This window comes from Lipophrys pholis (genome assembly GCF_963383615.2).
Source record: "Lipophrys pholis genome assembly, chromosome: 20".
NCBI lineage: Eukaryota > Metazoa > Chordata > Actinopteri > Blenniiformes > Blenniidae > Lipophrys > Lipophrys pholis.
Window position 1 is genome coordinate 5,324,785 of NC_137648.1, and position 16,108 is coordinate 5,340,892.

The 16,108-nt window shown below is 40.9% G+C and overlaps 1 protein-coding gene across 1 annotated transcript in view; it reads left to right on the plus strand.

The window, feature by feature from the left end:
• Window positions 1-16,108, plus strand: part of cUnh8orf34 (chromosome Un C8orf34 homolog) — a 70,614-nt gene that overhangs the window by 39,517 nt on the left and 14,989 nt on the right. The window contains exons 8-10 of the mRNA XM_080489456.1: window positions 1,761-1,896; window positions 7,571-7,656; window positions 7,757-7,833. Coding sequence (XP_080345582.1) covers window positions 1,761-1,896; window positions 7,571-7,656; window positions 7,757-7,833 — 299 coding nt within the window. The remainder of the gene's footprint in view (window positions 1-1,760; window positions 1,897-7,570; window positions 7,657-7,756; window positions 7,834-16,108) is intronic.

A 16,108-nucleotide genomic window follows, 5' to 3' on the forward strand; every position in this document is an offset into this window, starting at 1 on the left:
ACAAGACTGTGAATGTTATTTCAATTTCAGCAAGAGAGAAAATGTCACAAAACCTTAGTTTAATGTGAGTAAAAGTCATCATCTGCATGCACACCATGAATATTTTTTTGATGTAAACTTCTCCATGCTTCTCCGAGGACTGAAAACAAATGCTGGTGGTCTAGCATTGTAATTATTGCATGTGCATGGTGTTGGATTACTGGAAACCTTCACAGGTCAGGATATCTTCACAGATTAGACGGTGCATGTGGCAGTGTTGTCAGGATGATACCCTGTGACCCGATGGAGACGGGAGACGGATGAGATTTTCTGGCTGCGCGCCACGCTGATAGATGGAGGGAAAGAGTTCTCATGAGCAAGTGTCATCCAATCTAATTCAGGTGATTAGTCATGCGCGCTCCTCTTTCAAGGTGTGAGGCCCGTTTTTTCACCCATAAACCAGGGGCCAGGTAACGTGAGCCCAAAAAGTAAAGTATCAATGCTGGTCTTAAATCCTGGCCGCACACGGCGTGTCAGGCACTTGTCTATGAGCATAAGAGCGTTAACAATGGCAATCAGAATGCACTGAAGACGACCCCAGTCCACCTCCTTTTTTTTTTACTGTAAAAGCCTATTTTTTTGTGCTTTTGAAGAATGGCTCAAATATTTTTAATGGTGACCATTCAAAATGTTGCTTTAACATTTATAAAACTTGACCAGTTCACTTCACTAAACAAGTTGCCAAAAACACCCACTCATGGAAAAAAACTGTAACCGCTTTATCTCATGAGGATGTGTTCAAAACCAGAATGGTCTGGCTGTTTTAGAATTCCCCTTTTGATCCTGGGTTGTATTAATGAACTGTTACAAGTCTGTGTCTTGCTGTTGGTTTCATTCCACTTTACCAATCCTCTCTGGTAACTCTCCTGATTGCTGTGACTTCACACTGTGCGTGTAGAGATGTGTCTCATGCCGTTTGTGTTTGCTGATGAGGATTTGGTCTTATGTGATAGCTGATGATCCCTCTCAGGGTGGAATGAAATCCAACTGCCAAACGTTGAGTTGCTCCACGTGGACAGCTCATACGAAGCAGCTGTATGTTTGAGCTGGAACAATAAAAGGATTGCAGACAAGAATAAAATGTATGAAGCGTGTTTAGTGGGGAGGAGGAAGTTCTTCCGCACCTGTTAATGCTACGTTTCTGTGCACGAGTCCAAATACCAGAGGAGAAAAACAAAGTTGGGTATAAGCAGCCGTGGCGTGTCTGAAACATGTGGATTTCTTTAAGAGGCTTTTTATTTTTTGTAAGTGTGCTCCGCAACCGTTTGCTCTGGAGAACAGTTTGAGATCAGACGAAGTCCAGCTTCGCTGCTCTCCGTCTCCCTTCCCCTCCATCTTAAAGCACTTTTTTTTTTCTTGCCCGTCAACATTGTTCTGCATCCCCTTCATCCTTGCCTTGTTAGCGTACCCTTTCCTGTTTTCTCGCTGCCATGAGGCGGTGCTGTCATCAGCTCTCCGACTTCACTCCACATAACAAAGAGTTTTCTGGTGATGACGTGCTGTTGAAAACTTGTTTTTTTTTTCAGATGTTGGGAGGAAACACAGCAATGAGCCAAGAGAATGTATATTTACTGTCATGTGCCTTTTAGGTTTTAGCTGACTGTCATCGCCAGGCGTCATATAGCCAAGGTAGAAACCAAGTGTGATTAATGATCGTCCTTTTGGTCTTTTGTCTCTCCTCCATATCTATCTCTTCCCGCTGTCTCTCCCTCTGCCCCCAGAGGACCTGGATGACCTGCGGATGGAGGGTGTGACTGGGCTCGCTCCGTCCGGCAGCAAGTTCAGCCAGGGACGCAGCTCCTACCAGCCTGAACCGCAGGCCAAGGTTACACTCAACATCTGCTCTCGGTGTGCCAGGTAAATAGCTCGTCCTTCTCCAATCTGGCCCAAGTATGTTTTTATCAGCAGAAGATTTAATGATATATTTGCTGTTTCTTTTCTTGCCAATCTCACAGCTGTCTTCTTTATCTTTCCAAAAAGCCCAGAACGCAGGTGTAGACGCAGTGATTCGGTTCCATGCTTTGGTTACTGCATCTGATTGGGATACAGCTCATCTCACTACGTTGTGTATAATTGTAGCTTGAGGGTTGAAAGCAGACATAAAAATTCTTGCAAGAATCCAATAGATGATCATGCTCACAGCCCTCATGTTCCCTTTCCAACATGCAGCCACATGCTGACTCGGGGTCATGACCCTTTGTAGCTCACATCACACCCTCCACTCCTCCTTTTTCTCTCCAATTGTATCAGACAGCTCAGGGAATAAGAGTGTATCTTAACTCCATTCCAGTGTTCCTTGTTTTCACAAATCAGCCTGAGCTCGGATAATCTTCTCCATTATCACCCGTTCTGGCTTTATCACAGTTTTTCCTCTTCTGACACGTTTCCTGTTTCCCCTCCTGATCTGCAGCATCAGTCTCGCGCTCAGATATCTGAGTTTTCAGTGCGATACTAGAGGCAGGTGTGGGCAGAGCTCTTCCCTGATGCCGGTCTAAGATAAAACGGGTATAGTCTTGATGAGACGCCAGCTTCACATCTGCCTGCGCGGCCTCCGCTGTTTAGGGTTCGGAATTTGTTTGTTTCCTACTCTTCTTTCATTCACGCGGCTTATCAGTTTCGTTGCACACACAGGCTGCGGGATGTTGTCAGAGGTTCTGCAGGGGGATGAATGATATCTCTGGATTTCTGTTGGCAGTTTATCGGCTGGATGCTTTAAAGCAAATTGTTTGTACTCTTTCGTCCCCTCGTTGCATCAGCGGCGGAGCAAAGCCGCATCTGTATCTGGAGTCATTTTCTGGCCCTGCTGATGAGGTTTTTCGTCAGCATCTGTTCTGCTTCTCTGTCCTCCACTCTCGTTTTGGTTCGGGCCAAATTCTTGCTTCGTCCTTTTTAACTTGACCACGAAATCCTTCCGAAGTTTTATTGCCGATTGACTCGTGGTCTCTCATCGTAATTTTTGCATCGTGTATGGGCCATAAACAGATCCGTAAACTGGAAAAGTGTTACACGCATGGGTTGTCCTTTGTGCTGTTTGGAAAACACGGATTTCTGCAAAGAAATGTGTGTGCAGGGACACAGACAATCATAGATCCACACAACAACAAAAAAACCCACAATGGACAAGTCATTTTCCCAAAGGGACTCATGAAAGATGCTGTAGAGGGATAAGCCCTAATTCATAACTCAATAGGAACAAATCTTTTAATAACAATCAGTATTTTACATAGTTTTATAAGCCACTGTTCCTGCTGCTCTTCCTCACGTACGCCCACAAACATGAACCTGGAAAATAACATGCATCATGTACACAAAGTTTTATTTGGTTTCCCATAGGCCGATCAGGGACACTTAAACAGTGCCACATGGCCAACAATTACTAGATCTACATAAACACGTCTATTCCTGCACACATGCATCTGCATGAAGGGAAGATGTCAGAGGGAGAAGTCATGGTGGGGTTTTTAAGAGGGGCGACTCTGACATGGATTTCATGCAGTGTACATGCTGGAATTCCCGGTAACACCCTTCAAGCATGACTCAGTGTGAGGCCAATCATTAAAGTTATCCTCAGAAACAAGCCTCCGCTGTGTCCTTCACAAAAGCAGACAGTGCTTTTGATTATGGCTGACCTCACAATGAGCATCAAGATTTGAACATGCCGTTGTAAAACTGAGTGGATTTCTGCAGCATTACATAAGTCCCACAAAGATAGTACAAGGTTGCTTGGCTCAACATTGCACCGTGAACGCTGGCCCGAGTTGGACAAGCATTCCTCACATACTCGTCACCCCTCAGGCAAACACATTAGAATTCAGCTCCTTATTTCCACCTGTGAGCTCCTGCACGTCAGCGAGATCCACAATTTCTTGTGCGTTACTCTTTGCACAAACTCTTGTGACAGTGTCCTCACTTCATCTGGTTGTCAAAGCAAACGAGTTCGAACCGCTTGGCTCTGCCGTGTGCCACTCGAAGCCAAGAAAAGGTGAGGCATACTTTAACACCTACAGCGTGAAGGCGACAACTCTGTACTGTTTTATTAACGACAAGAAGCAGTCCTGAAGGCTACTGCATTTTCTGTTGAGTAGGTGCTGTTTTAGAAAAGAAAAATGCATTAAATATATTACAAATACACACTAATATCAGACGGGAAAGATTTGGTGCATTTCATGATAAAAGCAGGCGGGGCTGATGTCTAACACAGAGCGTCAAAAGTAATGGAGATGTTTGTTAAAGCCCAAGGTGACTGCAATGATGCAATGCAAACAAAATAGTACATAAAAGCATGATAAATGTTTTATAAACATGCCAAACTTTACTTTCAAAGTAAGAATCCCTCAACAAATACTGTTTATTCCCTATGATTCAACAGTTAAGTTACTGCTTAGTGTGAGTTTACAGTTCATTTAAAGGTCACTCTCAAGCCTGCTTTTAAAATGTTTTGATATTTATTTGATGTGGTTTGTGAAATAACTCTGCAAAGCAGATACATTTTATTCCTCTCTTCTGGAATAATAAACAGGCAGATGGAGCAGGGGTGTCAAACATAAGGCCGGTGGGCCAATGCTGGACTGCGAGAGGCTCCGATCCAGCCGCCAAACTACCAAGCAAATTGAACTCATTTCAAAGAAAACATGGTAGAAAACTCTAACTTCTTAAGAGTAGTGGACACAAGCTGGCTACCTCATTAACTCATTAGCCCCAAAGCCATACTGTCAGGGTTAGTTTGAGAAAACATCCATAATGCAACAGTTATAGAAAATGTTTTTTGGACATTTCACTGTATTTTGCACCAGAAGGTATCATTGAATTTGGCTTTATGTTGAGATTGCGGTAAATTTTTACGGTAGTAATTGTTTGGTTTTGTGAAAATATAGACATTTTCATCACGCATACTCTGCGCCACGACACAGAAAACCTTTAAAGTTTAAGTTTGAAAGTTAGTTTGGCATTATTTTACTGATCCACTCATGATGAAATTGGGCTGTTTTCAGCCCCCTGAACTAAAATGTGTTGTTCACCCCTGAAATAAAGAGAGTAAATGAAGTGTATGGTATATCCCTCCCACCCATCCGGCCGATTGCACCCTGAAGATTAAAATCAAGCACCATCTGGCCTCATATCCAAACTGATACCAACTCTCTCCAGCCACTGCCCTTTTGCCTGCCCATTTTGTCCACACAGCCTGTCAGCCTGCACGGCTGTAAATCAGTCGTGGCAGCTCAGGAAGCATACCGCTTCCTCTGGCTCTCCCCCGGTTGGTTGAAGTGCAAAGTGCTGTGTGGCCTGTGTGTTGTGGCCCTCCGTCTGTCTTTTTGGGCTCCAGCTGTGGTCACGGTGCCATTTCATCCGCCTGTCCGGTTCCAGCCGATCGGTTCCACTTGATGGCCGTGTGCTCGTGCCACAAAACCTCCTGTGTTGCAAAACCCATCCCAGACACTGGGCACACTCCGGAGGACCTGGCAGTGCAGTCTCACCAAATAGATAGATCCTCACACACTTCTTCTGGGCTTGTAGTTCTCATTAAATTAATTGCTTTCGTATCAGGAATGCACTTGGTGAATAGCAGTGAAGTCCTGCGGTTATGAGGAGCTTTTGTTCAGAGGATAGGAAGGCCTTGTGATAGCCATCTTGGGTTTAATGGTCTTATAAAGACTATTAAAGAGCAAGGGGGACAGGGAGAGGGATGTATAAAGAAGAAAAGAAATAGAATACACTTTAAAAGCTGTGTTCTGCATTTACCCTCATTGCAGAAGTAGACGTAAGAGGCCCTGCGGCTGAGAATGCAGTTGTTACATTAAATTAGAGGGATTGCTTTCTTTTCTCTGCACTGATGATGTGGAAATATCATGTAGCAGTCTAGACCCAAAGTTCAGTGTCATTACAGCTTTGTATAATAGGACTGGTTAATCTTATACATTCATAGCGTTAAAGTGCGTGAATTATAACGCAAAAGATTATAAATGCAGGGAGTATCCATGTGTAACATCTTAATCGTCCCGGTGTTTGTATTTCTTCTACCGTATAATTAAAATCTAAAGGAAACGTAAAGCTCTCATCATCTTAAACCAACAGTCAAATCTCTTCAACCCACTTCGATCTCCGTCCAAATAGACATCTTTAGAAAACTACAGCCCCTGGATTATTGTTAGAGAAACAGTACCTCTGCAGTTCCGCTACTTTATATGTCGAGCTGCATTGCTCTGATTTTCCCATTGGAAACGTCTTAGTGTGGACTGACATTGTACCGTAGTTTACGTTTGCCACTGTGGTACTAGTCCCATTGAGGATACTGCCTCATGTCAACACCAAGTACATGCTAAAGAAGCTTTTTATTAAAAACGTCAGATTTGTAATATGTGAAAAACAAGGAAAACCCTCTGTGGCCTTGAAGACATTATGAGTTACAGTAACTGGATGATTTAAGGGAAAACAGAATCTGTGCTTCTGTCTATACACGCAACTGTGTGCCTGGAGTTGCACCACATGGGTTTTACGTCATAGATTCAGGGGACGTCGCGTCTGTTAGTTTGCATCTGTTGTGGACCAAAATGTAGATTTAATAACTTCTAGTTTGTTTTGCGTTCACACCTACTTCTGGTGCAAACAAAACACCGTAAGGGGTGTCATTTTTTTCACATTATTAGTGAGCTTGTTGATATGGGGATTAACCATGTTCCCATAGCTACGAAGAGTGTTTACCCTCATACTTCCTGACGTCTGCCAAATCATGAGACTCTATCCTTTTGTGCAGCTTCCTGTTTTATTAAAAACATTGCACACATTGATATTTCATGTACATTTCTTTGGGCTGTTTTACAGCCTTTTTTTCCACAGAGCAATTAAACCCACTTTCTATGAGACATTTGATGCGTGTCGATGAAGTTAGTGGACAATCTATGAAAATGTCATGAAATCCATGTTTGGCTGTGGCTCTTGGTATTTTCCTTCACTTTATCTTCAGCAAAGTTAAGTGAAAGCAGATCTTGCAAGGTCACTGAGTTGATGAGCTGTATTATCCTCTTCGATCCAACAGGATCACAGCGTCTTTGGGTAAATGATGTCAAATCCGTCCGAGTTAGGTTAGCACCAGCTAGCAGCGGCACTCCAAATGCACAAGTTAAATGTGGTCGTGCATTTCTTTGGATTATTTTTTTTATTTTTATTTTTTCTGGCACAGCCTACATCCTACTTTGTTTTCATTTTCTAAATAAGAGCACTGCCAAACCGCACTGGTTTTGCAGGAGTGCTGTGTGATGACTCTGAAGCCCTGGCTGGTGGCGGGGAGCTACGTGAATGCCTAAACAGCTTTGTACATGTATAAAACACACATTTGCCCAACTGACTAATATTACCCGTGCACGCACACCAGAATACCAGTACCATCCTTACATTCGACCCTGCTGCACCACATTTTTACCCTCCAAAGACACGTGTAAAAACACCCTCAGATATAAAGAAATCAAAGAGCGATTATTGCAAACTCTGTTGCCAGTGTGTACAGTTGTGTCTCGTGTGTTGTTTGTATTTCTAGGTTGCAGGGGGACACTCTATCAGACAGCAGATCTGAAGAGGAGCACAGGACTCGCATATCTGAACAAGCTGTTCCTGACATCTCCTGTAAGTTGCGAAAAAAAAAAAAAACACAACTCTGAAACTTAAAATATTCCTTGATTTGTGGTGTCACATGCCTCTCCTTGTCTGTTTGTATTGTCTGAAGCAGCTCCATTGCCCGGGGTGGACACACTGGCGGGACGACTGCAGGAATGCGAGGCCCTGTCTCAAGTGTCGGGCTCTGTAAGTGTCCTCCCTGCATCCATCACCGAACAATTAAGGTCATTTTACAGCCATCAATTTCCATGTCTCTCCCTCCGCCTCAACCCCTATTGTCTGAGAGTCGGCGAAAACCACCTAAAGCCTCTTATTAGCAGAACTAGACTCCTCGCAAAACTGGTCTGTCTTTATGTGGCCATTTCAGCGTACACAACAGTCGATGGTGCTTAACAAGTGATACGCCAATTAGAAATCTCCCTGTATCGCTTTGCTTATCTCTCAGGGCACTTGTGCACCATGTGAAAGGAGCAATTGAAAAGAATATCTCGCCACATGGCAACTGAGGCTGATGCTTGGTACAATAGAGGTAAACACTTACGGGGTTACAGGAGCGCACAGAGTTTTGCTCAAATGGGAGGATTGCGTGATAAATTTCACATGCTCCAGGGAAGAAATCCATAGTGGCCTCATGCGGCACACACCAGACTCAGACACTCACATGCTGTTAATAAAGAGCTCAGCAAGGACGCCAGTACCTTTTGTATAATTACCCCCCAAAAAGCCAATACCTTTTCATAATTGCCCGATCTAAGTGTTAGACAAGGCTTTTAACAGCATATTTGAAAGAAAGAAAGAAAGGGGTTTGGAGTCGAGGCATTGCTCCGTGTGGAGAGCAGATGCAGAAAGGCTCCAGACTAACTGGGAGCAGACTTTTAAGGAACCTGAACCAGTAGTCGGGGGGTCTAAAAAAAAAACCGGGCTAAGCGATAAGCTGACACATGGCCACAGCCAACAGCAAGAATTTTATTGATATCAGGAAATCAAATTATTCGTTCCAGCCCCAGATTTTGTTTGTTGTCACACATCTGACGTCGGCTGAAGATTCCCTCCAGGCCATGAACGGTATCAAGATCAGAATGAAGAGACTGGACCTAGTTTTATGGTCATTTCACTGTGTTTTGCATTAAAAAATATTATTAAGATTACGTTCATGTTGAGATTGTTTTCATTTTTCGCAGTATTTGTATGGTTTTCTGTAAATATTGACATTTTAATCACATATACTCTGCGCCACAAGAAAGAAAAACTTCCTATTTAAAGCTTATTATGGTACAGTTTTACTGTTTCACTCAAGATTAAATTGGGCCGAATGTGGCCCCTGAACTGAACTAAAATGTGTTTGACACCGCCGCTCTAAATGAATCGAAAGCCAACTGCATCTAAAAAGTTAAACACACCATTCACTTAAATATACAGAGCCAAACAATATCCTGAGTCAATGTATTTTACTTGTTTTTATTGTCAAAACTACTAAAACGTTAAAACATTGATGAAAATAAAACTTAAAATAAACAAAATTTGACAAAAAAGTAAAACTATTTACATATAATTTACTATACCTTCCCATATGGAAACCGTAAGTCCAAACATTCAGCGTCGCCTACCGTTAGTTAATATACTTGTTTTGTGCTTAAGTGTTTGCACTGGCCGTTGATTGAAAGGCAAATGCAGTTTGTTATAGCTCGTAAGTTTAACTGGTCCTTAAGGGCCCGAAGTGCCACAGTCTCGAAACCGTATGGAAAACGTCTTTTATGGGTTTATTTAGGGAGACGGCAGTGAGAGGCAAAATACTGAAGCTACACAGTATGAAGAAAAAAAAATAATCTGGAACTTAACTCATTGTTTATTAATACTTCCTCAAACAGGGCTTGTTAGGCCAGAGATAATAAAAAGGTAGAAAAGTGTCCAGTTGTTTTTCCACTTGTTGCAGATCTCATTAGTGCTGAAGAGTTCTACAATTTGAAAATAAAACTCAAAGTTTATTATTAGCATGTTTATGACTGGCCGTAAGTAAAGTTTCCCTTGTGTTGTGGACTGGTTCGGGCAGTAAATGCCTGGTGATGCTGGAAAATAAACACCATTAATGGTTATCATTATTAGTCTGACAGGCCCCCTGCCTCTGCCGACTCCTTCAGGTGATAATTGCCCCATAAAGACTAATACTTTCCGAAAGAAAACACCCCAAGAAATCCCTCCACAGTTTCCTCTGGACGTGTTAACTGACATGTTTTAATCAGATGGAGCTCGCAGTGCGACGGTTGTTACATTCATAAAAGCTGGCGGGGGAAACTGTTCATTTGTATGAGAGGAATGAGATGATTAGTGTGATGCAATGCATGACACAAAGCAGAAATGTGATGGTGTGTGAAGGTTTATTTTTGTTTCCAGGGGACTTTTGGTAGTTCGGGCTGATGTAATTCGTGATTTATTTATTATTTATTTATTTTTTAATGATTTGACATCAGTCTGCACTCCGCTCCTCCTCAGTTATGCATGCTCGGTTATGCTCTGAACACGTCTAACCGGAATAAAAAGCTTTTATTGTTCCAAAGCTTTGTGGAGGACTTTCACTTGTTCCTGTTTCAATGTCTGCCTCCAGTTTCACTTGTGATAGTTAAACATTAGATTTCAGTTGTTTTCATTGCATTGTGAACTCTGACAATTACACTTTTGTCACTCTTTCGGGTTCATATATCTAAAAATGAATAGCACTGGGAAATACTCACGTTACCGTAACTAAGCAGTACTTTGGGGGAGTTATACTTCAAGTATGGAACTTTACTTATACAAACCGCAGGTTACGCCAAATGATCTACTTTTAAAATCAGAAATCACTGCTGATAATACCGTGAATTTGAATCAATATTCAAACATTCTGACCATCTTTTTGTATTCAATAAGTTTATTCTCTAAACTTGCCATATGTCTACATTTCTTTACAAAACAAAGTGCAGTGGTGTCATTTTACACAACATATTTTTACTTGTAGTCAAGGAGTTTTTCAGACAATGTAATTCAAGTTGATTGCAATTGAGCACAGATGCTTGTGTGCTTTCTTTCAGTTATGACGGCTGCTCCAGATGTTACTCACTGTCCAATCAACAAGTTAATCAATACACCTTTATTGATTCAGCCTCTCTCATGCAGCCTAATACAATTTCAAATATACTTCATTCACAATTTATGAGACATTATGAAAATGTTCAAATGACAAACCCAAAAACTAATTTGTAGAAACCCAGCAAAAGAACAGAAAACACAAAATTAGAAAAGTTGATATTAGAATGACAAAGGCCAATTAAAGCTGATGATATAATCATGTGATACAAAATTTAAAATATTAACGTAGAATATTATGACGACAAAGCAAGACCAAACAAATGTTAAAAACCGCAAAACTGAATTTACAACTGAAACATTGAAGATATAACGACAGAGGAAATTTTAAATACTGAAATTTTCAGATGAAATCTTTAAATGACAAAGGTGAGGTATACCTGATGGTATAGGTTTTGTTTTTTCTTTCAAGCCAAACAGAAGAGGTAAAGCCATTGTTATCATGATTTCTCAACGTTCTCACATTCGTCTTCCTCACCAAAGGAAATAAGTGAATAAAAAAAGCAACAGTAACTGTAGAAATGCTCAACATTTCAATAACTGAACCCATACTAAAACATATACCATATAACACACAGTGAAGTAAATATTCTTCCCTCAACCCAGAATGTGTGCTAACACATGGTTTTAACTTAAATGTGTAGAAATGCTCTATTCGTGCTCCATGTGTTGATTCTTTTTACGCAGTTTTACTCTTATTAACTAAATGTTAACATGCAACGAATCCCTCATATTTGGCTTCTTCCTGTTCCTTTGCTTTCATGCGCGATTAGCTTCACCATGTTAGCTGTTCTCCCTGCGTCACATATCCTGTTTTTGCATTACATGAGTAAGATTCTAACCGCGTTATTGTCAATATCCTGTTTGCTTTTGGCTGTGGTCAGGCCGGTGAGCCTTTGAGCTCTGTATACAACTCCATAAAATCCATTAGGTGATTCCGCTGTGAGCCAAAACAAGAGGATTTCATTAAAACTTCACTGTTACCCCTCATGTCCCTTATCGTCCCACAGCAACAGCAAAATGAGGGAAGGAGGAAACATACAATGTCTCCTGTTTGACGTGGTTGAAACGTTGTCATGAAAACGAGGCCTGAATCATAATCATAGAAGTTCACACCAGGAATGAGCCCATTGAAGAATGTGAGGTGGAGATTGTAAAGATATATAAATGTAAAAAAAGTACAAATTTGTCTGAAAAAGAAATACTCTAATACAGATACCTAAAAATATTTCAATGTCACAGGTACAGTATATATAACTTATTTTGTTGAAGTAACATCTGTTTTACTGATATAGAGTATAGGTATTAATTAATTCCTCTAGGATGTTTACAGTGATATTTCCAGTCCCACATAACAATATCTTTCTCTTTTTTTCTTGCAATGACTTTTACTGCAAACCTCAAGATGGGCATTAACTTCCTGTACTTCACTTTCAATACCTGAATTAATGACAACGTCATCAGCAAATGTTAATTTACACTCTACATATCGAATTTGAAAGTCACTCTGTAGTTGAGAAGACGTGGTTGTTTTGGACCACTCCACTCAGAGGACTTTGAAGGATTTTCTTTTAAGTGTTTGTTTTCATGTCCTTTTTAAACTTGGAGACATGACACATTGATATGTCTAAGCCTTTTTAGTCAGAGCAGATTGTTTTCAAAGTTTGTTTACAGTAGATTTGAGGTACAGTTTGCACAATCATGTCCCGAACTGTGCAGACTTTTAGCTTGTGGCCATGTGCCGGCCAAAAACAATGAAGCTATAAAACATTTAGTGATTTAATTCATGAGCGGCTGTAACTCAGCAATGCAGATCGTTTTTTATAATCAAGGTTGGCAGTTTGATCTCCAAGTGGCTTTTGGGGGAAGATCCCGAACTCAAGTTTCTCCCAAAGATGTGCGAGCACCTTACATGGTGCCTGAATGTAACGGATCATGTACGGCCACTGAGAGTATTAAAGCAATATCATGTGTGAAACTGGCTTTGATGCACTAATTTATATAGATACATATCGGCATTAAATGCGTAAGCTATATACCTGTATGGCAAGGTGACTGCTGGAGCATTCGTGAACATTAAGCACATTGGCCCACAAATTACGAAAAAAAGGTCCAAAGAGGTTGAGATTCAATAATTAATGTATATTTCTATATCTGAAAGCCAGCCAGAGGTTTTCTTCTTCAATTGGACCATAAAGCAGAATTTCCCTATTTAAGTTTTTTTTCCTCTTGATTCAGAATGTAGGTTTTTTGCAGTGTAAGACATGAAGTCATCTCGGAGTTGATTATAGAAATATGGTACTAGTTGGTAGTGAATGGTTTTTACAAACAAATGCTGCAGCTTAGCTTTGTGTCATTGTGTTTCTGGAGTGTGGTCTACTTTGTGTGTGTGTGTGTGTGTGTGTGTGTGTGTGTGTGTGTGTGTGTGTGTGTGTGTGTGTGTGTGTGTGTGTGTGTGTGTGTGTGTGTGTGTGTGTGTGTGTGTGTGTGTGTGTGTGTGTGTGTGTGTGTGTGTGTGTGTGTTGTTCCCTTTCCAAAAATGACTTGACCACAACAAGAGTCCATCAATGTGATTTTTCAAAGCCAGCATTAGTCTCAAAGCTCCGGCTTAAGCTCTGTCAAGTTTGAAGTGTGTGACTGCATGAGCACATCCCCGGCAGTGCTCACTGTGTGGAGGGCAACATTGGACCGAGCCCCAGATTGTGGCGATTAGTGCTGCTGACCACACACATATAGCTGCACACATGAAGGCTATAAAAAAAAAATTGAACTGCAGACTTCCATCTTCTCTCTTTTCTGTCTTGTTTGCGCTCAACATGGAATCAATTTTACAAGAAACGAGAGCCATGTTTCTAAGTCGGGCAGAAGCATCACCGGAGGGGCTTCCCCCTCTTCTTTTTAGCGCCATATTGGGAGGGCGGTTATACAAGTCGGGCTTTCTGCCACTGACATTAATATACTCCTAAGTCATTACAGAATTGTAGCCAATCTTTATTTTGGAGATGAAGGGGGGGGGGGGTCCTTCTTCTGCCAGAGCATATTGACGCCTTCAATTTGAGCTTGAAAAACAAAAAGGAAGGGAAAACTTGCCCTTTTGTGGTGACATCATGTATTTTTTCTGATAAGGACAATAGTTGCTCATACTGTGGAAATTACCTTTCATTACTTCACCGTGGCTTTTGATTGTGTAATCAAGTCCGCTTTTGTGTTTATCTCACATTCAACAAGTTGACGTCTTCCAAGTGATTTAGTAATGATGTATGACTTCACCAAACTCATTGAAAGATTTGGAATATGATGTATTTGTTTGTTGATGATGTCTAGAGGTTTTCTTGAACTCATTTTTTTCCCTGTTTCCTGATCTGCTATTGTTTTTTTTGTTTTTTTACAGTAAATGTACTCCTATAGTACTGCTACTTCAGTTCTGGGGCCACAAACAGCCCAAAGTCATCTTTAGTGGGACAGACTGATAGAATCGTGCATAATAACTTTTAAATTTGAACTTTACTTTCTTACCAACAAGATATTTAGATTGTAATAATGACTGTTGTCCCTAAACCCCTGAAGTCTCCTTTAGGATGGGTTCAAAGCTGAGAGGACAAGATCTCACTCCAACTGATTTAAAAAAAAATAATTGCAAATGACTTTTGATCACAGTGCTTGAAAATATCATGTAAATAAATGAGAATTTGTAGTGAATTTCTTGGTGGCCTTGTTTTCACGAGTTGAGAAGACCCAGACTAAGAGGAGCGCCACATGAGCTCATGCTTTTGGATCTTTGGGGAGATACCACCAAAGAGTAGGAACCAAAGTCAGCGAGTGGATTCAGTTGTAACGTTGAACCCGCCGGGCTGCTTCACGAGGGCTGTAATTAAGGATTGGCTTGTGGCGCTGTGGTTCTGCTGCCGCAGAACGCCTCATGTATCTGACAGACACAAAGATCAATGCCACAAATTCTGGGAATCATGTTCTGTCATTTATCAGAGGAGAACAGCTTCTCTTGTTGTTAACCGTACCTTTTCTTTGAAAAATTGACTTTTCAGTCATGAAAAACTAGAAAGATTTAACTTGTTATGGAATAAATGTAACCCCAATCTCACTTAGCCATATTAATGTAACTTCAATTGGCTGTGAGAACATCCAGTCAAATAGTAACACAACAAACATATGGGTGACGTTCAGACCTTTAAACAAGTTAGGGTGCTCAACTGTTCAGGAGCTGGCGTCAAATCAACCAGACTTAATCTCTGAATAATAATAAATGAATGAAGAGTTTTTAGGTGCATAAACCGTGTGAAAAACATATGAAACCATAAAAAAAAACCTCTACTTATGAATTGGATACCTTTTATCCCCAAAATATGCTTTTTACTTATTGGTAATAGTAATAATAATAATGGCTTGGATTTATATACTGTTCTTTTCGGGGTGACTCAAAGCACATACATCATTCATTCCAGTCACACCGGTGGTGGGAAGCTACAGCTGCCCTGGGGCATGCTGACAGAGGTGTGGCTGCCATTTTGCGCCGACAGCCCCTCCGACCACCACCAACATGCATGCACCATTCATCGGAGGCAATGTGGGTAAAGTGACTTGTCCAAGGACACAGCTATCGCCAACCCGTCGGTTATTGGACGACCCACTCTACCACTGAGCCACGGTCACCCCAGAAAGTTTGAAATCTTTTTGAACCAGTATTTTAGCAAAGTTCTAACACAAATTTAATTACTGGTCCTGTCTTTTATTATTTACACACTTTCAACTTATTTGGTTTCATGAAATATCAGTCTTTTTTTTACGCAGGGCTTCATAAAGCAAAACTGAGATTTACCTCAATTTTCTCCAGCTTCTTTGGCGTACTTCCACAATACAAAAGTCTGCTTGTTGGATTAACTGGTAACTCTAAATAATTTGCCCCGGGAATACCCGTGCCTTGGGATGTATCCGTGACTGATCCAAGATAAAATAAAGAATTTTATTCCTAATTAATCCCAGATTTGATTGACTATTCGAAATACAAATTACAAAGTACCGTCTCAGTGCACCAAAAGTATGCACCTCTTTTATTAAGTATATTGCATTGATGTTATTCTAAAACATCCATATTTACCTATATTTTCTGAGAAGAGATTTCATTCTCCAGGGCAGTGGTTGTCCATCTTTTTTTTTTTATTGGATCCCCCAGATTGTCATGTTGTAAAAGCTGCAGACCTTGTATCCGATCTCCTATTCATAAAACATCACTGTTGAAGCCAAAGTCTGAGTGGACACACCTGAAAATGAAGGCAGTGAGCGGTTTCCAAGGTCTATTCTTGATTAAAGGCCATGTTCATTTATA